Source organism: Symphalangus syndactylus, chromosome 3 (assembly GCF_028878055.3).
Source record: "Symphalangus syndactylus isolate Jambi chromosome 3, NHGRI_mSymSyn1-v2.1_pri, whole genome shotgun sequence".
NCBI lineage: Eukaryota > Metazoa > Chordata > Mammalia > Primates > Hylobatidae > Symphalangus > Symphalangus syndactylus.
This window is the reverse complement of record NC_072425.2, coordinates 134,186,144-134,209,719: the sequence shown is the minus strand read 5'-3', so window position 1 is coordinate 134,209,719 and position 23,576 is coordinate 134,186,144. Positions and strand designations below refer to the sequence as shown.

At 42.8% G+C, this 23,576-nt stretch overlaps 1 protein-coding gene across 6 annotated transcripts in view; it reads right to left on the bottom strand.

The window, feature by feature from the left end:
* Positions 1-236: 236 nt before the first annotated feature.
* PAFAH1B2 (platelet activating factor acetylhydrolase 1b catalytic subunit 2) overlaps positions 237-23,576 on the bottom strand; it is a 35,143-nt gene continuing 11,803 nt past the window's right edge. For 2 of the 6 annotated variants that reach the window (XM_055273285.2, XM_055273289.2), the window contains 4 exons: positions 19,079-19,168; positions 17,828-17,944; positions 15,101-15,223; positions 7,645-11,240 (listed from right to left, as the gene is read on the bottom strand). In XM_055273285.2, the coding sequence (XP_055129260.1) occupies positions 10,962-11,240; positions 15,101-15,223; positions 17,828-17,944; positions 19,079-19,168 (609 nt within the window). In that variant the 3' untranslated portion in view covers positions 7,645-10,961. Of the gene's footprint in view, positions 363-1,062; positions 2,494-6,884; positions 7,065-7,644; positions 12,637-15,100; positions 15,224-17,827; positions 17,945-19,078; positions 19,169-23,576 lie in introns of those variants that run through there. The other 4 variants (XR_008656769.2, XM_055273287.2, XM_055273286.2 and 1 more) reach the window with 4 other exon arrangements.

Below are 23,576 nucleotides of genomic sequence, written 5' to 3'. Positions count from 1 at the left end.
TCCCTGGGACATTTTTTCTCCGGGGATCTTAAAAAATGAAAAACTCGAAGGATTAGGAAACAGGACGGTGGCCCTACCGGCGGAGGGGAAATGGAGGCAGCACTACAGGAGGAATCCCCATGCCTTTCCCACCTCCCTCTGAAGGGGCCACACAACTGCAGGGACGGCCTTCTGAGCTTTCCAAGTTTGCTGGGCTGTTTCCCCTCTTCTCTCAGAGGCAGTTAGTTACAAAGCTCATTCAAAGATACTGACCTTCACTGTAAATTGGTGAAAACTTTTCTACAAAATATTTTGGCACTGTTTCAACAAACTTAGAGAGTTTTATACCCTTTGACCCAGTAATTCCACTTCTGGACTCTATCCTAAGGAAATAGGAAGCACAGATAAAAATACGTAGGCAGCTACGCTTATCACTGTGATATTTATAAAGCAAAAAGGAAACGACTTGGATATCCATAATGAAGGATTGGTTAAATGCACTATCATGAAGGCATCAAAAATGATGCTTAAGACTTCAAAGGACACGTAAGCAGAGAATTCAGGATATGACACTAAATAAACAGTATATAGGGCCAGGTGCCGTGGCTCACGCATGTAATCCCAACACTTTGGGAGGCCAAGACAGGTAGATCACTTGAGGTCAGGAGTTCGAGACCAGCCATGGCCAACATGGTGAACCCCATCTCTACTATAAAAATACAAAATTAGTGGGGCGTGGTGATGCGTGCCTGTAATCCCAGCTACTGGGGAGGCTGAGGCAGGAGAATCGCTTAACTCTACGAGGCGGAGGTTGCAGTGAGCCGAGACCATGCCACTGCACTCCAGCCTGGGCTGCGACAGAGCGAGACTGTCTCAAAAATAAGTAAGTAAATAAAACCGTATATATTCCAAATACATATAGACATGCATAGAAAAATAGAAAAAAATTGTACTAAAAGTTTAGCAATGTCTCCAGAAAGCAGGGCAAATTTTAAAAATAAAATTTAGCAATAGTCATCTTTGAATTACAATTTAAAAAATAACACATATTGTATATCATTTTCCTTTAATTCTAAAACTATAGAGTAGTACCAAAAAATAAAAAATAATGGATTGTGAGGGGTTCTTAAATTTTTTTTTTATATTTAAAAAGATTTATAAATGTTCTACAATGTATATATATATATAGCTTTTTTATCTGCGGGGGGGTGGGGACAGGGTCTTGCTCTGTTGCCCAGGTTGGAGTGTAGTGGCACAATCTCAGCTCATTGCAACCTCTGCCTCCTGGGTTTAAGCAATTCTCCTGCCCTCAGTCTCCCGAGTAGCTCAGATTACAGGCATGTGCCACCACGCCCAGCTAATTTTTGTATTTTTGGTAGAGATGGGGTTTCACCATATTGGCCAGGCTGGTCTCGAACTCCTGACCTCGGGTGATCCACCCACCTCGGTCTCCCAAAGTGCTGGGATTATAGGCATGAGCCACCATGCCCGGCCACATATATTGCATTTATAAGACAAATTAGACTTTTTTTTTTGAGATGGAGTCTCACTCTGTCGCCCATGCTGGAGTACAGTGGTGTGATCTCAGCTCACTGCAACCTCCGCCTCCTGAGTTCAGGCGATGCTCCTGCCTCAGCCTCCCAAGTAGCTGGGACTACAGGCACCCGCCACCACACCCTGCTAATTTTTTGTATTTTTAGTAAAGTGGGGTTTCACCATATTGGTCAGGCTCATCTTGAACTCCTGACCTCGAGTGATCCACCCACCTATAGGCTTCCCAAAGTGTTGGGATTACAGGCGTGAGCCACTGCACCCAGCCAAATTACACATGTTTAAAGGAAATGTGACCACCTCTGAAGCTGTCAGGCATCCTAATAAAGCCACCCAGATCAGTGCCTTCTCAGAGTTCTCTCAGCTGGCAGGACTGCAGCAGTCTCAGCTCCCAGCTCTGCCCAACTGTCTGGAGCCTTGTTCCAATGAAGGCTATTTTACCTTATGATCAGTTAGTTATATTTACTCATTCCTGCAATAAATATTTAATAAGCACCCACTATGTGCCAGGTACTGTTGTAGTTATGCTGGCCAAATGGTGAGTGGGGGAATTAGTTTTGGCCCCTGTCCAAGCACAGCATACTTGAGGGTGAAGACCAAAAGCAAGCTGCAGCAACTGGTGAACCCTTTGGAAAAGGGTTCACCAATTGGAAAGTCAGCTGGTAGATAACCTTAGGGGTTTCCTTGGCCAACCCCTCATTATATAGGTGAGGAAAGTGACGCTCAGAAAAACTTCAGTCCATTAGTACCTCACTAGGCTCAAGTTTGCACCTTGGTCCAGTACTGTTTCCAGCACATCTAGGCGAATATGGATCAGAGAATCCTCAGGATGACAAAAGAGGTTTCTTCATCATGAGCCCTCCATGCAGTCAGCTGCCAAGTTTGGAGAATCAGTGTAGGCTTTCCACAGTCCATCTGGACTTTTCTTTCATCGTAATCCTGCTCATCTTGCCAGTAAATAATCTGAAACATTAAGAAACACTCGTGATACATTGCCCAGGCTAGTCTTGAACTCTTGGCTTCAAGCGATCTGCCTCAGCCTCTCGAGTAGCTGGATTACAGGCAAGCACCACTACTCCAAGTTGGCCTCGTAACTTTGGGGCAAGATGTGACCCTAGGCCTGTTTTAAAAGCACGTCTGGAGTCCTACTTCACACTTAATTGATCTTGGGAGGTGGAGTCCAGAAAACTGCAATTTAACGGGGCACTCCAGAAGCTTGCTATGCACAATGAAGTTTGAGAACCACTGCTCTGGAACCAAACTGTGGACCATCACTATTTCTGTTTGCTCCCTTTCCCCTGGCAATATCTGGAGAGAAATCCATCCAAGCAAACTCTGAAGGGATCCTTCCCTTTTGCAAGGTCTCAAGACTTAACTTTTGAATCGTCAGGACCCTGGGTCTACAGAGTGGGAGGGCAGCAACCACAGATTTTCTTGCTGTTCCCAGGTCTGCAGAACTTTCCTCAGTCCCTCTGCCCCACCCTGCCAGGGAGGGAACAGCACAACTCACTTATGAATAGGTCCTTTCTGAGGTCTGTCCACTGGGAGAGAATGCCTTTTTGTTGGCTGCAGCAGTCAGCAAAAAAGGGCAGTGGTGGGTCTCAAAGCCAGACTTGTGAGCACACAGGGGAGATGTCGGGGCCTCAGGGATGTGATCTTGGCCTCATGCACAGGTCCAGCTACCGCATTCCCTGGCATAATATACAAAGAGCTCAACCCTAACCCTGGCCCTCAAGCGGTCAGGGTGGGGCCATAAGGCTCATTTGACTTATATTTCCCTGTGGACCACCGTTCCTGAGCCCGAGCGTTGAATGCACCAAAGAAATGGGACCATTCAACACACAGCTGAGGGGCTTGCTGGACCCATGAGTCCAGCTCAATTTTAAGTCACAGGGGACTTATGAAGTTTGGGGTGAGAGGACAGGGAGGAAGCTTAAGGTAGCTCAGGGGTATTGTTAAAATGACCTGAAGATGGCCTGGTGCAGTGGCTCACGCCTGTAATCCCAGCACTTTGGGAGGCCAAGGCGGTTGGATCACCTGAGGTCAGGAGTTCGAGACCAGCCTGGCCAACATGGTAAAAGCCCATCTCTACTAAAAATACAGAAAATTAGGTCAGGTGCAGTGGCTCACGCCTGTAATCCCAGCACTTTGGGAGGCCGAGGTGGGCAGATCACCTGAGGTCAGGAATTCAAGACCAGCCTGACCAACGTGGAGAAACCCTGTCTCCACTAAAAATACAAAATTAGCCGGGCATGGTGGCACATGCCTGTAATCCCAGCTACTTCGGAGGCTGAGGCAGGAGAATCGCTTGAACCTGGGAGGCAGAGGTTGCGGTGAGCTGAGATCGCACCATCGCATGCCTGGGCAATGAGAGTGAAACAACATTAAAAAAAAAAAAAAAAAAGGCTGGGCGCGGTGACTGACACCTGTAATCCCAGCACTTTGGGAGGCTGAGGTGGGTGGATCACCTGAGGTCAGGAGTTTGAGACCAGCCTGGCCAACATGGCAAAACCCTGTCTCTGATAAAAACACAAAAATTAGCTGGGTGTGGTGGCAGGCGCCTGTAATCCCAGCTACTCGGGAGGCTGAGGCAGGAGAATTACTTGAACCTGGGAGGCGGAGGTTGCAGTGTGCAGAGACCACAGGCCATTGCACTCCGGACCGGGCAACAAGAGTGAAACTGTCTCAAAAAAAAAAAAAAAAAAAAAAAAAAAAAACCTGAAGACTGTACTCAAGCAGGATTTTGTAAGAATCACAGTAAATGGATTAGCTGAATCCAGTCAAATTATTTAGGAACCTGGGAGGTAGGAAGTAGCCATGCCTATGGGTGGGAGACAGAATCAAAACAGATTTTAGAATCAAGTAATGGTATAACTTTAACTCAGAAAAAAAGGATTCAAAACCAACCCCTCTGAAGGAAATGAACCTGAAGCTTTGTCTTCACTGTGATTATAAAAAGGGCTGTTTTTTCATTTGGTGCTTAGAAAGAATTGTCCCAGACATAAGCAGCTCCAGCAGCAACAGTTCAGCACTTCTTTCCATCATACAAGTTCTGTTCTTTCCCAGGGCTGCCCTTGTGTCTGGCTATCTCTCTTCCTGCAAGGACTGCAAAGACTGGATGCATGTTAAATTGGGAATCAGTTAAAGACACAGGATTTAACCTGCCATACTGGGGAAGGTCTCAAACCTGTCACATGGCTTCATGGTATTATGGAAAAAGCAAGGACTTTGATGTCAAAAAGTTCTACAGTCGCTGGGAGCTGCGGTGGCTCAGGCCTGTTGTCCTGGCACGTAAGGAGGCAAGGCTACGTGTTTGAGGCCAACCTGGGCAACATAAAAACCTCTCATCCATTCGAAGAAAAAGAAAAAAGAAAAAAAAGTTCTACAGTTAAATCCCTGCATTGTGTGCTTTAGGCAAACCACTTAAGCTTTCTGAGCCTTTGGGAGCCTTTTCTGGACTTGGTCTCTACTGTCTTAAGTACTCACAGTGGAGCTAGGCTTCCCTGCATTCACCATCCTACTGTCTAAAGAACAGGAAGGGAGACAAAGGAGATAAGCTCTGACCAAGTGGGCAGTACTTTCTCCTAGATAGGTCAGTCACTTTCCATTTCCTAAAACTGGGCTTTCACCATTCACACTGGGAAATATCTGCGATATACTCAGGCCCTGCATCTGGTTCCTTCTGGCCATGTGATGAAACCATCAGAGCTTTCCAGGAAACAAGGCTGGTTATCAGGTTGCAGAAAACAAGCAGATAAATAATTGATCGTCTCAAATCTCTGCCTCCAAAGATCACCGATAAAAATAAGCCAGCTCTCTTATTTCAAGAAAGCTTGGGTCTTTGGCTTAGAAATCAGAAAACAGGTGGCCGGGCCTGCGGTAGCTCACGCCTGTTATCCCAGAACTTTGGGAGGCTAAGGCGGGCCAATTGCCTGAGGCCAGGAGTTCGAAACCAGCCTGGTAAACATGGCGAAACCCTGTCTCTACTAAAAACACAAAAACTATCCAGGCGTGGTGGTAGGCGCCTGTAATTCCAGCTACTCAGTAGGCTGAGGCACATGAGTTGCTTGAACCCAGGAGGTGGAGATTGCAGTAAACCAAGATTGCACCACTGCACTCCAGCCTGGGCAACAAAGCAAGACTCTGTTTCCAAAAAATAAAAAGAGTAGGAGCTAGACCAGCCAAGGGGTAAGAGCATACTACAGATAGGGGGCTCCCAACTATGGGCAAAAACATAAAGGTAAGCTTGGTGCTCTTGGCAGAAAAGTTCAAAGTAAAGGGTGGAAGGTTACAAATGAGAGGCCAGGTCATGGAGACTGTTAGATGTTACATTTAATGGCTTGGACTTGATCTTTTAACTCAGTGGTTGACAAGCAAGCTGCAGCACACTGATGTGTTATGAATCCACTATAAGCATGCTGCCAAAGCTTGACCAGAGTGTAAAAACAAAAACAAAAAAAACCAAAAACAAAGTATATATATATGTATTAATTAAGCTAGAATGAAACAGCAAGTAGGCAAAAGGCATAGCATAACATTAGGCCACAGTCAAAGATTATATGTTTAGCAAAACATTGAAGATCTTTACTTTATGGCTATGTAAAAACATGTCGTTGGGTTAAGATTTCATCTCTGCCATGGCTGGAAAATAAAGTAGGGGATGGATTCTCATGTTGATTTGTACAGTTTTCCCCTCAAGTACAGATGCTGGTGAGGGAGCTTTTTCTTTCTTCCACACTACTACCTCTTCCACTTGTTCTGGGCCACTTAAGAGGTTCACATGGGGTAATCCAGATACAGTAAAGCAAAGCTTCAAGATCCAGGCTGCTTTCACTGCTGCTGTGTGGCCTGCAAGCAGCTGACAAAGGCCTCCAGGGGTGTGGGTGGAGAGGAACTTGGTGTGATGAGATACTGGGGAGCGGGGGAAGGGCAGCTAGAAAAACAAAATGTCTCAATTTACCTCCAAATTTTTCCTCCTAAAGAAGCAAATCATTGCCGGGCGCGGTGGCTCACGCTTGTAATCCCAGCACTTTGGGAGGCCGAGGCGGGCGGATCACGAGGTCAGGAGATCGAGACCACGATGAAACCCCGTCTCTACTAAAAATACAAAAAAAAATTAGCCGGGAGTGGTGGCGGGCGCCTGTAGTCCCAGCTACTCGGAGAGGCTGAGGCAGGAGAATGGCGTGAACCCGGGAGGCGGAGCTTGCAGTGAGCCGAGATTGCGCCACTGTACTCCAGCCTGGGTGACAGAGTGAGACTCCGTCTCAAAAAAAAAAAAAAAAAAAAAAAAGCAAATCATTTTAATCCAATAGTATATACCACTGAGGTGAACAGTGATAAAGCAAATGATACAAAGATCACAGAAACTTTTAGCTGCCAAGGAACATCATACTGGCATACCAACTCACTGCAATTATTGCTGGCCTGGTGGTTGCTGGTGTGTCATCAGGATAGGTCCTGATGGACCAGTTAACTGACCCTTGTTCTAGTCTCATTATCTCTGAATAAGAGTATTTGGAGGCGGCTGCTTTACCCTGGGGACATAAGGGTGATAAATGAGTCCATGCTCAAGGTTCATGTCCTCCATGCTGTAGCAACACTGTATTTTTGTTTTTTTTTCTGAGACAGAGTCTCGCTCTGTTGCCTAGGCTGGAGTGCAATGGCGCGATCTCGTCTCACTGTAACCTCTGCCTCCTGGGTTCAAGCAATTCTCCCACCTCAGCCTCCTGAGTAGCTGGGATTACAGGCGTGAGCCCAGCCAGTAACACTGTATTATACTGAGACTGATGACATTCACCCAGTTCAAATAAGGTGGTCCACAGCCTATAATCCAGACTAATCTATCTGCAAAACTATTCCAATCTAATGGAAAAGAGTAGACTTCAAGGATGGCAGTTGTACTTTCTGAGGGGTCCTTATACCTACTCATCCCACCCTACCATCCTACATGCCTGAGAAGGTTAAGTGATGAGTCAGCCTGGTGCATTCAGTTCCACAGTAAAGAAGCAGGATGATCTAAGCATCCAATTTCCTTATGGTAAGGCACGGAAAAACCATCCCTTTTTTTCATTAGAATCCAAACTATGATAAAGGAGACAAAAAGACACCAACAACTTTGAGCAAAATGTTTACATTTATATTGAAATATACACTAAAACAGAATGAGTTCTACTAGTCAATGAAACTTTGCCAAAGCAAAATCACAAACTTCCAATGGGGAGGTCCAGTCAGCTAGCAGCAGTGATCCCCAAGCAGGAACACCAAGAAACCTGGGGGACCCCTCTCCAAAAAGCCTCCTTTCAAGAGGCCCCAACTCACTTCTCCCACATGCACCCACACGGATTTAGGAGCTTGGACATGCTCCTTGTTTTCATATATTTTTAGTTTCTTCTTCACTGCAATAAATATAAAGTTGGCAATGCTCATACACCACAGCACAGACAATATTTCAGGCTTTAGCATACAATTGTAAACAGTTACTAGGTTAAAAAAATAAAATAAAGTAAGTTGGACTTTTTTTTTTTTTAACAAAGAGACAAAGTTCCTAAGAGCCGGGCATGAGCTACTCAAGATTTGTTTTGTTGGGTTAAGGTTTCTGACAAAAGATTCTGGTTTAGGCAGATGCCCTTGACAGTTCAAGTAGACTCACGGTGGTAGCCAGAGCACTGTCTACGGCAACCGAGAATACATGGACTGGAAGACAACCTGCCCTAGATCACCCTTGGCAGTACATCTTCAAGCTGCCACATTCGAGATATGACCACAGACATCTTTATAGTTCCATCACTGGCTGCCATCTAGTATAGCAGGAATGCGTGGGCGAAGGAATACAAATTTGCTGGGAGAGGAAGAGAACAGTATCTCTGCTAGCTGCCTGGAAAGTTGGCCCCTTAATCACAATGACAACTAGGACATTTCACTTGGACAGTGCATTAAATTTATAGATTTTTTTTAAAAGTACAAAGACTAAGCAGTAAGTTCTGTCACTGACGCGAACTAGGATGTCAAAGAAAAATAGATTAACTATTTTTACCTAAAGTAGTGCAAAGAAATCTGGCAAAAAATGAAAGTGAACTCAGTATCTGCACATCAGTAATGGGGCAGAATTTTATTTAAAAGGCTAGTGGTTCAAATACTATTGCTTGAATAGCTCCGGTAGATATAAAATGTAGTAACATCTGAGGTTTGTACACATGAGCAAAGGAGCTGAGGGCCAGCTCACAAAGGGATATTTGATCCTCAGTCAACAGAGAAGCTAAAAGCGCATGCTGCAGGAGTAACCTAATGGATTTATTTGGACCATACTCCTACCTTCTGACAAACAGAAAAAGACCTGGATAGAAAACTGTCTTTCCACACACAAAAATCTGGCTTAATTCTTCTTGCTATACAACTATACCTTAGCTAAGAAAAAAATCTCTTGTGAAAAACTCAACTTGGGCTACTAAAAATAAAAGGGAAATTTTTAATATCGTAAACAAGTTTAGTAAACACCATGTGGATTTTCTGTTGTTGAAGACATGATACATTCAAAAACGTATGTGTTTTTAAAAAAGAACAAAACCAAAAAATTTTCTAGAAAGAGACTTCACAAGAAAAAAATGAGCCCAAGGTTTATCCCTCAATCAGAAATTGGTCTTAGCACGAATCAGTAAGCCCTCCTCCAACATACAAAAGCACTGAAATTTGCCTTTCAAGTATGTTACTGAATTTAAACATTAAGCAGAATCACTGCAGAGCGTATTTTGATGGGTTATTTCAACACCCACCTGGTCCAGTTCAAAATATCTATAGATCCAGTTTGTACATATTCTATAGGTATACTGATAAAGCCATCTATTATCCCATTTTTTTAATGGCAGTTCTTATATAGCTCAAACATTAAGATCAACAAATTATCAGATGAAGTACATTAATAAGACACCTCAGAAGTGAAACAAACCTAGTTTTTACTAAAATGATGGGATAAAGGTAGTGTCTATGCTGAAGAGCAACTTCACTTTTTTCCCCATGGAAAAAGTCCCAAAATTTTTGGATGATAATTTAAAAACTAAGCCAATAAGGCCAGGCACGGTGGCTTATGCCTGTAATCCCAGCACTTTGGGAGGCCAAGGCGGGCAGATCACCTGAGGTCAGGAGTTCGAGACCAGCCTGGTCAACATGGCGAAATCCCGTCTCTACTAAAAATATAAAAATTAGCCGGGCATGGTGGCATACACCTGTAATCCCAGCTACTCAGGAAGCTGAGGCAGGAGAATCATTTGAACCCGGGAGGTGGAGGCTGCAGTGAGCCAAGATCACACCATTGCACCCCAGCCTGGGCAATAAGAGTGAAACTCCATCTCAAACAAAACAAAACAAAAAACAACTAAGCCAATAAAAAATAAAATAAAATATACACCTTAAGATATTATAAAACTTGAAATAATGTCAGGTGCTATGGAATGGGAAACGAGTTCCGATTCCCCCCATCCCCCAAAAAAACTGTTAACAGGTTTTAAGGGAAAAACAAAACCAGAACTCTGAATATGAATAGCAATACACAGACTCTATAGCACAGAACACCACACAAGAATGAGTTTTACAGCAGTACTATCATGAGAGTAACTGGCTGGAGACTATACTTCCAGCAACAGGGCTCCTAGGTCAAAAATGTGTTAAAAGCTTGTAATGTCAACAAGGACCAAAAAAAAAAAGGGGGGGGGAATGAAGGGGAAAGGGGGGCATGAAGGGGAATAAGGAGGAAAGGCTGCATGCACGGGTCTATTATAGACATGATATTCAGCAGCATAAAAATAATACCCTCCAAAGAGTCCCTCTACTGGGGCAAAACCTGTTTTTCACTGCTAAGCATGGAAAAGATTAAGAAAGCATAACAAATTCACTTCTAACTATAGCATCTTCCATATATGAATGACAAGCATGTTCAACCTGATGCTACATGTTAAGAAAATATTCAGTATAATAAGAATCTAAGCAACATAAAAACAAAACGCTAAATTATGAACCTTAAAAAATTGGAGAAAACATGTTTTAAAGCCAAGTAGGATGATTCTGATAATTATTATATATGACATAATCCACAGAAAGGCCAAGAAAAGAATCTTCATATTGTTCAGTATTTAGGCTTGATGTTGTCCTAAGAAAACAGTGATAATTCAATGAATGTGTTACACATACAACTAAAAAGTCCCCTTCTGGTTTCAAATGAATTTAAACAACAATCTTCCTTGGCTAATTTTTCTCCTCTGTCAAACAAACCTTCTATGTACAGGACCAGTTTAAATCCCTCCTCCCCTTCAAACACTAGATATGAACATCCAGGAACATTCTACAATGCAAAGTGCCTTAAGAAAGAGAAGGATTCTGTAGTGCCAGTGATAGAACTGATCTGAGGAAGCTGAGATGCTATTAACACTGATGGGAGCCAGTCAGGCAATGGTGGTTTGTTTCTCCTCAGGTGTTTCCTCCAACAACTGCATGATCAGTTCATGCAGGGGTTTGCAGATCTTTGCATAGCCCCCTCCTGTCAGATGCAGAAAATCAAACATGTCGTGGCAGGAGATGGCACCGTCCGAGTGCACAAAACCCCCGTCGGTATCCAGGAGCTGCACGTTGGCAAGCTTCGGCAGCGAAACCTTGAGGAGTTGGTTCACCTTGGCGTTCTTTTGCCTCAAAGGATTGGGTTTCTCACCTCGAGGTAACAAACCCTGGGGCACAGTGGAAAACAATAAATTAGAAGATTCACTTATTTTTCTCTACTTATTATTTATAACTTCAGACATTCCTGGAACATCTCCATTTGGCACTTTCTACACCTTTGATTTGTGAAACATTGGAAAATACTGTTTTGAATGAAAGCTAACCATTTCTTCTTAGTTTTTTCATGGGTTCCCTTCCTCCTGTCCCTTAACTGTTGGTATTCTTCAAGGACCTGTCCTTTGGCCCACTGCTCTAAATACTTTAGCCAGATCTCTTCCTAGAGCTTCAGAATTACGTATTAAACTTCTAGCTACAGAAACAAATTTAAATGTTCCCAAGGCACTCCCAACTGATCCAAAAGCAATTCATTAAACTATGCTCTTCCTCTTTATCAACTGGTCATTCCAACATCTGCAAGTCTCTCATCCCATATATCTTATGTATTTATCATTAAATTACTCAACTTTTGCATCCTAAATGTCATTTTCTTTTCTCCATCCTGATTATATGCACTGCTATAGCTCAGGAACTTATCTCCAATCATCTTAATTACTATAAAATCTCCTGATTGGTCTTCCCACCTCCAACGTTGTCTACCCTTTAATCCATTCTCCATTTGGCTGTCAGAATAATCAAGCTCATAGATACACATCATCTATTAATGCCACATGGAACCTACACCATAATATACTATGAGAAAAAGAGGTGGAATGAATGCTGTCTTGATGAATCAGAGCCATTCACCCTGGAATAACTGTTTTAATTTTGTCTCCTTGTAGCCCTTTTCCAATTGCATATATACTAGGATTAGGCATGAGCTACCATGCCCAGCCAAGCAATTCTAAATATAATATACACATTTTCACTTAAATACACCATAAAGTCTGTTTGCACACAGCCCTCGTAATTGTAATGTGATTACTGCTATCATATTCAATGACTTATGTAATCATTTCCATGATACTACTATCTAGGTTATTTCCAATGTTTTAGTATTATGGACAACACCATAATTAACACTTTTGTATACCCAATTTAAAAACAAAGAATATGGAAGGCTTACTCAGCAACATTCATACAACAAATATTTCCTAAGCAAATACTATGTACTAGTCACTGTACTTAACAGGTGGACTCTTAACACAATCCTTTCTGGAATAAGGCAGGTATAAATAAGTACCTCAACAAGTAAATGAAATGCCTTGTAATAAAAAAGATCTGGCCCCCTAGCAACTGTGGATAAAATCCAAACATCCCAAGAGCATATGAATTCCTACATGACCTGGTCTGGCGAGGTGGCTCACACCTATAATCCCAGCACTTTGGGAGGCTGAGGCGGGCAGATCACGAATGAGGTCAGGAGTTCAAGACCAGCCTGGCCAATATGGTGAAACCCCGTTTCTACTAAAAAAAAAAAAAAAAAAAACCAAAAATTAGCCAGGCATGGTGGTGTGCACCTGTAGTTCCAGCTACTTGGGAATTTGAGGCAGAAGAATCACTTGAACCCGGGAGGCAGAGGTTGCAGTGAGCTAAGATTGCGCCACTGCACTCCAGCCTGGGCAACAGAGCGAGACTCCATCTCAAATTAAAAAAAAAAAAAAGAAAAAATTCCTACATGACCTGGTTGTGGCCTCTTTCTCCTAACCATCCCAGGCTCAAACTTTATGCAGCCTCCTCTGCTCACCCAACAAACACATACATGTACAAGCCTTTGCTCAATTCTCTTTGTTTTTCTATAATACCTTCTTTCTTTCCCTATTTGTCTGGAAACCAATGAAGTCTTTAAATGCAGATGTCAACTTTTGTTAAACACGTTTTCACCTTACTCTCTAAACAGCACACAGTATAATAATTCTGTGTTGCTGTCTCCATACACTAGGCTGTGGGCTCCTTGAGACAGAAACTATGTCTTACTCATTTTTGTATGCTCAAGAACTAGGATAGTGCCTTGTACACAGTGATCTTCAGGTTTTCTGAATAAATGACTATCTTCCTAACACCATCTCACTAAAGAACTAAATTTATATCAGATTTTGCTAAAACATGTTTCAAACTGACTAAGAATATCTACAGCTAGACTTTTTTTTTTTTTTTTTTTTGAGGCGGAGTTTTGCTCTGTTGCCCAGGCTGGAGTGCAGTGGCGCAATCTCAGCTCACTGCAACCTCCACCTCCCAGGTTTAAGAAATTCTCTGCTTCAGCCGGGCATGATGGCTCACGCCTGTAATCCCAGCACTTTGGGAGGCCGAGGCGGGCGGATCGCGAGGTCAGGAGATCAAGACCACGGCTAACACGGTGAAACCCCATCTCTACTAAAAATACAAAAAATTAGCCAGGTGTGGTGGCGGGCGCCTGTAGTCCCAGCTACTCGGGAGGCTGAGGCAGGAGAATGGCGTGAACCTGGGAGGCAGAGCTTGCAGTGAGCCAAGATCACGCCACTGCACTCCAGCCTAGGTGACAGAGTTAGACTCTGTGTCAAAAAAAAAAAAAAAAAGAAATTCTCTGTTTCAGCCTCCCGAATAGCCGGGATTACAGGCACGTGCCACCACGCCCAGCTAATTTTTTTTGTATTTTCAGTAGAGACGAAGTTTCACCATCTTGGCCAGGCTGGTCTTGAAATCCTGACCTTGTGATCCACCCGCCTCGGCCTCCCAAAGTGCTGGGATTACAGACATAAGCCACCACACCCGGCCTACAGCTAGACTTTTATACTGAAACAGACAGCTGTTAACCTTTGAGACCACGAAGAGTTAATGCTTTAATTCTACAAAAGGGTAGCACCTTTCTGTTCAGGGTACAACTATAAAGTATCCATTTTCCTGCTGATGAAATTTTTGACGTTTTAGAGAAGATTAGAATGTCTAATACACCACCTGTAACATATTAGCAGTAGAACAGGACACTTACAAAGTAATCCAAATATAGGTCTAATAAAAAGACTCAGGATTCAGACAACTCTCATGTGCAATTGTGCAAAAAATTATGGAGGCCAAAAAAAGGGGTACTGAGGCACCAAATGGCTTCCACAGTTTTTTGTTTTTTTTTTTTTTTGAGACGGAGTCTCGCTCTGTCACCCAGGCTGGAGTGCAGTGGCACAATCTCTGCTCACTGCCAAGCTCCGCCTCCCGGGTTCACGCCATTCTCCTGCCTCAGCCTCCCCAGCAGCTGGGAGTACAGGCGCCTGCCACCACACCTGGCTAATTTTTCGTATTTTTAGTAGAGACGGGGTTTCACCGTGTTAGCCAGGATGGACTTGATCTCCTGACCTCGTGATCCGCCCGCCTTGGCCTCCCAAAGTGCTGGGATTACAGGCGTGAGCCACAGTGCCCGGCCACGGCTTCCATACTTCTTCTTTTTTTTTTTTTTTTTGAGACGGAGTCTCGCTCTGTCGCCCAGGCTGGAGTGCAGTGGCGCAATCTCGGCTCACTGCAAGCTCTGCCTCCTGGGTTCACGCCATTCTCCTGCCTCAGCCTCTCCGAGTAGCTGGGACTACAGGCGCCCGCCACCACGCCCGGCTAATTTTTTGTATTTTTAGTAGAGACGGGGTTTCACCGTGGTCTCGATCTCCTGACCTCGTGATCCACCCGCCTCGGCCTCCCAAAGTGCTGGGATTACAAGCGTGAGCCACCGCGCCCGGCCGGCTTCCATACTTCTAAACAAGGATGCGTGGATAAAAGATGGCCCCACAGCTAGTATGGGGAATGACGAAACCAGTAAGACAGTAAGATACATTAAAGAAGAGGTCAACGAAAGTATGATAAACTGCTTCCACCTCAAGGTTCTCTAATATTCACCAGCAATCACATTTCTAAAAATATTCCTCAGCTGACCTAAAGATAACAAACTCTCCACCCACCAAAGACTACATACCAGTACAATGATTTTGGCCTGTGGCTGCCTTGTGTTGATAAGTTGTACAATGGCCTCGATCCCACCTGCTACTTCTTCTGCTGTATTTTCGTGGTTATTTGTTCCTACCCAGACAACAATGACCTGCAATTGAAGAAAAAAGGGGGGAAGGAGGAGATAAATACCCAGGAATAAAGGAGTGTCCAACATTTAGATGAAAATCTTTTTCTTTCTTTTTTTTTTTTTTTTGAGATGGGGTCTCGCTCTATCACCCAGACTGGAGTGCAGTGGCACCATTTCGGCTCACTGCAACCTCCGCCTCCCAGGTTCAAGTGATTCTCCCGCCTCAGCCTCCCGAGTAGCTGGGACTACAGGCATGTGCCGCCACAAGCAGCTAATTTTTGTATTTTTAGTAGAGACCGGGGTTTCACCATGTTGCCCAGGCTGGTCTCAAACTCCTGATCTCAGGTAATCCACCCACCTTGGCATCCCAAAGTGCTGGGATTACAGGTGTGAGCCACCACGCCCAGCCGAAAATCTTATTTCAAAAAGCAAAGAAGGAAAGATAAACTTTTCAAATGGTGTTGGCAAACTTCAGCTGGGCAGCTATCCTACTAAATTTTCTTTTAAGAGAGACAGTCATGCTATATTGCCCTGACTGGTCTTAAACTCCTGGGCTCAATCCATCTTTCTTTGGCCTCCCAAAATGCTGGGATTACAAATGTTGAGCCACCACACTCAGCCAGGGCAAACATCTTAATGCATCGATTTATGCCTCATATCATGTATCAGGATAAATTCCAAGGGGAATAATGTTTAAGTGGTAAAATTGTACTAGGAGGAAACAAGAGAGAATTATATCATCATGCAGTAGGAAGCTGATTTCTCAAAATCCAAAAATTATACAAAAAAGATTAATCAACTGTATAAAAATAAAACCTGGCCAGGCGCAGTGGGTCACATCTATAATCTCAATGCTTTGGGACACTGAGGTGGGAAGATTGCTTCAGCCCAGGAGTTCAAGGCTGCAAGTGAGCCATGATCATGCCACTGCACTCCAGCCTGGGTGACAGGGCAAGACCCTGTCATGGTATAAATACACAGGTGCACTCAAGGAAAACAGTCACAGAGGTGGAGGCTGGATGCAATTTTAACAAATTTTTCTATTTATTTATTTTTGAAACGGAGTCTTGCTCTGTCACCCAGGCTGGAGTGCAGTGGTGTGATCCTGGCTCACTGCAACCTCCATCTCACGGGTTCAAGTGATTCTCCTGCCTCAGCTTCCTAAGTAGCTAGGATTACAGGTGTGTGACACCTGCCTGGCTCTTTTTTTTTTTTTTTTTTTTTTTTTTTTTTTTTTTTTTTTTTTTTTTTTTTTTTTACTAGAGACAGGGTTTCACCATGTTGGCCAGGGTGGTCGTGAACTCCTAGCCTCAAGTGATCCGTGCGCCTCAGCCTCCCAAAATGCTAGGATTACAGGCATAACCCACCACGCCAATCCATCAAGTTTTTCTCTTTAGAGAAAAGAAAAAAAATCACAGTCTCACATGGTAGCTGAACCCTATAATCCCAGTATTTTAGGAGGCCGGGGCGGGAGGATCATCATCTGAGGCCAGGAGTTTGACACCAGCCTAGGCAACATAGCAAGACCAAGTCCCTGTCTACAAAAAGAAATTTAAAAATTAGCTGAGCATGGTGGCACATGCCTGCAGTCCTAGCTATTTGGGAGGCTGAGGCCATAGGATCAACTAAGTCCAAGAGTTTGAGGTTACAGTGAGCTATAATCACGCCACCGCATTCTAGCTTGGGCAACAGAGAGAACCTGTCTTAAAACAAACAACTTTCAATTAAAGCACATTTTGTCAGATTTTTCTCAGTTTTTGTTCTTTTCTAGGAGCTGAAACAATTATATACAGTGTGCCAACTCAGAGTATTTATGATATAAGATACTGGGTAGAAATGTTCACTTGTTCACATCTGCTTCTAATTTTCTTCAGATAAACTTGCAGGCCTCGATTACTGACCTGCTTATATGGTTAAACAGATCCAAAATTACTTCCTAAAGTTAGTCATGGCCCTGCTCCCATGGCCCACCTCTGAGCAGTTTTCCCTCATACTGCCCGAGGTCTATGCATTCCACAGAATAGCATACCTCATTAGCATCAAATCTCTTCCTTTGGCCAGGCGCGGGGGCTCATGCTTATAATTCCAGCACTTTTGGGAGGAAGCGGGTGGATCACAAGGTCATGAGTTGAAGACCAGCTTGGCCAAGATGGTGAAACCCCATCTCTACCAAAAATACAAAAATTAGCCGGGCACAGTGGCGGCACCTGTAATCCCAGCTACTCGGGAGGCTGAGGCAGGAGAATCACTTGAACCCAAGAGGCGGAGGTTGCAGTGAGCTGAGATCACACCACTGCACTCTAGCCTGGGTGACAGAGCAAGACTCCGTCTCAAAACAAAACAAAACAAAACAACCAACAAAAAAGAAACTCTTCCTTCAACTTAAGAAAGTAATTATAACAATTATAAATACAACCCAGTAGGCAAACAATTCACTAGTTTCTTAATTATATATTTTGGCATATTCTTAAGCAATGACAGTATCATTTACCTTAAAGAGGCATGAAAAAAATAGTGAAATAGGTCTTTAAAGATGCAAATTTTTTTTTACTATCAGTTTTAGACAATTTAACTATCCAAAACAGACTTAAGATTAATGACATTGACAAGTAACTTTCATTTCACCTTAGGCTTAATATTCTCCAGTTCTCCATTCTTTAGTCTCCACAAAACATGTCTTGTTGTATCTCCCCCAATTCCAAAATTCAGTGCATGAAGTGGGGAAAAAAGCTCTCGCCATATCTAAAAAATGAAAAACTTGATTTAGTGTAGCTAAAACTAGGGGAAAGTTTAATCTTTCAACTGCAATGTGTTGCAAGGCATTAATTTCCTTTTTCTGTATTCAAAGATAACACTGCAATGGTGTGACACTCACTGTTTAAGGGCTTTGAAGATACCATTGTGTAACTCAGTTCTTAATGTAGCCTTAGGTCTCAGCTCAAGAAATGAGTCACAACTCAATCTGATGCCCCCGAACAGGTACCAACATTAATAATTAAGCTGTCAACTCAACAAACTCTCCTTTCCACTTATTGAACTACAGAAACAGGGTGAAGTAGAAACAAGAGATGAAGAAATTTAGAGTGCTAGAGCTTAAAAAAAAAAAAAAAAAGCTATCTTTTCTTTTAAATTTCCCTTGGGGCTGGGCACAGTGGCCCATGCCTGTAATCCCAGGACTTTGGGAGGCCAAGGCACATGGATCATTTGAGGCCAAGAGTTCGAGACCAGCCTGGCCAACATAGTGAAACCCCATCTTTACTAAAAATACAAAAATCAGTCAGGCATGGTGGCACATGCCTATAATCCCAACTACTCAGGGACTGAGGTATGAGAATCTCGAGCCTGAGATTGTGCCACTGCACTCCAGCCTCGGCGATGGAGTGGGACTCTGTCTCAAAAAAATAAATTAAATAAATAAATAAATAAATAAATTTCCCATGGAAGAATGCCTAAACCCTAAAAGAAGATTGGCAATAGCTTACTACAAAAATATATGAAATAGGAAAATGGCAAAACATAAATAAGAATCATGACTAGGATAAATATGTTATTAGCAAATACAAATAGGAAATACTAAGATACGAATAATAACTGACAATCTGACTAGAGCAAATATAAACAAATATAACATTAAGCCTCTTGGAAACCAGAGTAGAAGAGGAAGTTTCATTATAAACAATGCTTCAGATCAGAACGTGTCCAAGTTAAAAGAAAGAAAAGAAAATCCCTTTAGGTAGCTTTGATTTCTCTTAAAACCTCAATTAGGGCTTCTCTAAGACTCACAAATAAGTAAGTTCAGCTCAGAACGAAAGTCAATTAGTAATGAATGGATATACATGAGTAGCCAAGAACCACGCTCACCCCTTCCACCTTTACCTCATATTGCTGCATTAACTGCACCATGGAGTCTCCCACAAACAGTACATCAGGCTCTTTGTCTTTACAGTCCAAAACAAATCTGTTGTGCTGGTTTGAAGAAGAAAAAAAAAATTATTAACTGGCACTTCTGGCCGGGTGTGGTGGCCCATGTTTGTACTCTCAACATTTTGGGAGGCCGAGGCAGGAGAATCACTTGAGGTCAGGAGTTTGAGATCAGCCTGGGTAATATATCAAGATCCCATCTCCACAAAAACAACTTTCTTCTTTTTTTTTTTCTAAGACAGGGTCTGGCTCTCTCACCCAGGCTGAAGTACAGTGGCGTGATCTTGGCTCACTGCAACTTCTGCTTCAGGGGCTCAAGCCATCTTCCCACCTCAGCCACCTGAGTAGCTGGGACTATAGGCTCATGCCACCATGCCTGGTTAAATTTTTGTATTTTTTTGGTAGAGACGAGGTTTTACCATGTTGCCCAGGCTAGTCTCGAACTCCTGAGCTCAAGCAGTCTGCCCACCTCAGCCTTCCAAAGTGCTGGGATTACAGGTGTGGGCCACACATCCAGCCAAAAAAATATTTTTTTTAATTAAAAAACTGGTATTTCTTTCCCTGTGAGACTTCTTGGCCTAGAAAGAACAGCTGTCAAACCAGTTACTGTTGTTAAACTTTTTTTAGTCTATCCCCAAAGCTTATTCCTCTCATTCTATAAATTAACTGTTTGAACTTTCTTCTCACCTTTACCATACTGAGCATTCTAGTACTCTCAAGGAACCCAGAATTCTACTAAAACCAGAATAGAAAAATACATGTAACATGCTGTTTAGAAGTTTATCTTTTCCTCAAACTTTTATTAAGAAAATTGCAGATACACAGAAAAGTTGACATATTACAATGAACACATATACATCTGCCTCTTGTATTCAACAACTAATAGTATTTTCCCATGTTTGCTTTGTTTCTATGTATATGTGCATGTTTGCTGGACCATTTGTGAAGTAAAATGCAAACATTATGATTCTTCACCCCTAATCAGCATGCATTTCCTAAGAGTAAGAACATCCTCTTATAAAACCAAACTGGGTGTGGTGGCTTACACCGGTAATCCCAGCACTTTGGGAGGCCTGGATGGGCAGATCACCTGAGGTTGGGAGTTCCAGACCAGCCTGGCCAACATGGTGAAACCCCGTCTCTAATAATAATACAAAAATTAGCCACGTGTGGTGGCAGGTGCCTGTAGTTCCAGCTACTCAGGAGACTAAGGCAGGAGAATCGCCTGAACCTGGGAGATGGAGGTTGCGGTGAGCCGAGATCGTGCCATTACACTCCAGCCTAGGCAACAAGAGCGAAACTCCATCTTAAAAAAAAAAAAAAAAAAAAAGCCTACAAACTATTACCATAACTAGGAAAAAAAAAATCCCATAACATCTAATATTCAGTCCACATTCAATTTTTCAAATGGCTCCAAGAGCTCGATAAAGTATTATATCATTTTTTCAACTATGATCCAATCAGGATCCATGTATTTTATTTGAATGCAGACTGAAAATATCCGTTAACTTCCAAATGTGAGACACTGGCAAACTAGGACTCAATCCTTTCCAATCAAATCCAAGTTTATAAACAGTGGTAATCTCCTCCCAGAGTGCCTCTTTTGAAAGTTATAAAGGCACAAGACACTTTCTAAAATGGATTTTGGCCAGGTGTGGTGGCTCATGTCCATAATCTTAGCACTTTAGGAGGCCAAGGTGTGAAGGATAGCTTGAGCCCAGGCATTTGAGACCAGCCTGGGCAACATCATGAGACCCCTTCACTATGAAGAAGAGAAAGAAAGAAAAAAGAAAACAAATTTTACCCATCAATGCTAAAGAACATACTTTAAACTTTTTATTTTTGTTTTATTTTACTTTTTGGAGATGGAATCTCACTCTATCACTCAGGCTGGAGTGTAGTGGCACGATCTTAGCTCACTGCAACCTCCACCTCCCGGGTTCAACCAATTCTTGTGCCTCAGCCTCCCGAGTAGCTGGGATTACAGGCGCCCACCACCATGCCCAGCTAATTTCTGTATTTTTAGTAGAGACGGGGCTTCACCACGTTGGTCAGGCTGGTCTCGAACTCCTGACCTCAGGTGATCCACCCGCCTCAGCCTCCCAAAGTGCTGGGATTACAGGCGAGAGCTACCGCGCCAGGCCAGTTTAAACTTTTATATTCATCCCTTAAACAAATTTATACAATGCTCTAGGTCTGTAATGTACGTCTAGGAAAACGCCTACTCTCTTTTTTTTTTTTCCCAAAGATGGGGTCTCACTATGTTGCCCAGACTGGAAAGAATTCCCGGGCTCAAGTGACCCTCCTGCATTAGCCTCCCAACTAGCTAGGACTACAGGTATGCTCTATCACGCCCAGGTTTCCAATGCTGTTTCCTTTTCTCAAACTCTGCATTCAACTTTGTTTCCCTTAGGAATTAAGGAAGAGTTACTATGTAAGTATTTCTGTTGACAATACCAATGCAGATGAGGCTGTGGTAAAACTCAGATATTCATCCACAGGTGAAATGTAAAGTGACAAAAATACTTCTGGAAATAATTTTACAGATTATGAAAACACCTCTGGTCAGGTGCGGCGGCTCACGCCTGTAATCCCAGGCCTTTGGGAAGCCAAAGTGAGCAGACCACATGAGCTCAGGAGTTCAAGACCAGCCTGGGCAACATGGCAAAACCCCATCTCTAAACAAACAAACTATATATATATATCTATATATATATCTCTATATATACATCTATATATATCTATCTATATACATCTATATATATCTATCTATATATCTATCTATATCTATCTATATCTATATATCTATATATCTATCTATGTATCTATATATATCTATATATTCATTTACTTATTTAAAAAAAGAAAACAAACACTTCCTTTCTTAGGGTGACATGATTAGGGACCGCTTTTTCCTTGCTTCCATATTTTGTGCAAACACGTATTTTAAACATTACTATTGTTTCAGTAAATATTTTTAAACTGAGGAGATATGAGCAAGAATAACAGTTTAGTGAATAGGTGATTTTTCCTATCATGTCAACTCCCTATTGCAGGTACTGTAGTACCAACTACCTTTTTTTTTTTTTTTTTTTTTTTTGAGATTTTGAGACAGGGTTTCACTCTGTCACCCAGACTACTGGAGTACAGTGGCAGCTGTGACTGACAGCTCACTGCAGCCCCAACCTCCCAGGCTCAGGCTGGGGAGGGCTTACATGATCCTCCCTGCCTCAGCCTCAGGCGCATTTCACCATATCCGGCTTTTTTTTTTTTTTTTTTTTGCTATTTTTTGTAGAGATGGGGTTTTGTTGTTTTCCCAGGCTGGTCTGGAACTCAAGTGATCCACTCACCTCTGCCTCCCAAGGTGCTGAGATTACAGCCCTGAGCCACCGTGCCCGGCCCCAACTACCTTTCAACACCAATAAAATAGCTTGCATTTGTAGAGTGTCGTGGAATTTAAGACTGCTATGCTAAAGGTTCTAGTACTTTTCTCCTAAAGTATAATAGTTGTAACAAATTTGGAAAAATAGAAAGGACCAAAACAACACATCTATAATCCTACCACCTTAACCTAGTAACTATGGCCATGCTTGAGATTTTCTCCTCATCTTTTTTCACATCCTCTGTTACCCCTCTTACATAGTTTAAGCATCATGGACACCACTTTCTGGCACTATATGTCTGGGGCCAGAAAAACCAACATTCAAATTCTAGCTTACCTACTTTCTAGTCCAGTGATCTTAAGCAAGTACATAATTTGTGTCTTGGTTTTAACATCTGCTGGCAACTCCATTTTAGAGTTGTTTAAGAGTCCCAGCTATCGACTGGAACCCACTAGGTACTTGATAAATGGTAGCTGTTACAGTTGCACTTAACATCATACTAGAACCATTTTTCTGTGTAGCAACCTAGTTTTTATAATCATAACTTTTAATGGCCATATATTCTTTTTTAGAGACAGGGTCTTGCTCTGTCACCGAGGGTGGAGTGCAGTGCATGATCACAGCTTACTACAGCCTTAAACTCCCAGACTCAAGCAATCCTCCTGCCTTGGCCTCCCTAGTAGCTGGGACTACAGGCACACACCACCATGCCCAGTGAATTTTTTTTTCTATTTTTTGTCGAGTCAGGGTCTTCGTGTGTTTCCTAGGCTGCACTTCTGGCCTCAAACAATCTACTGGCCTCAGCCTCCCAAAGTGCTGGGACTACAGGTATGAGCCACTACACCTAATATACTCTACTGAATGCACTCAACGCCACATTTTTGTTTGCTTTTTTTGGGGGGTGAGGGGAATGAGGGTCTATGTTGCCCAGGCTGGTCTTGAACTCCTGTGCTTAAGCAATCCTCTTGCCTCAGCCTCCCAGGTCACACTCTCCTTCCTGTGGACAGACTTGCCAGTGGCCTCTTTTTGTGAATCTAATAAGTGTGATAAAGGGATATATATATATATAT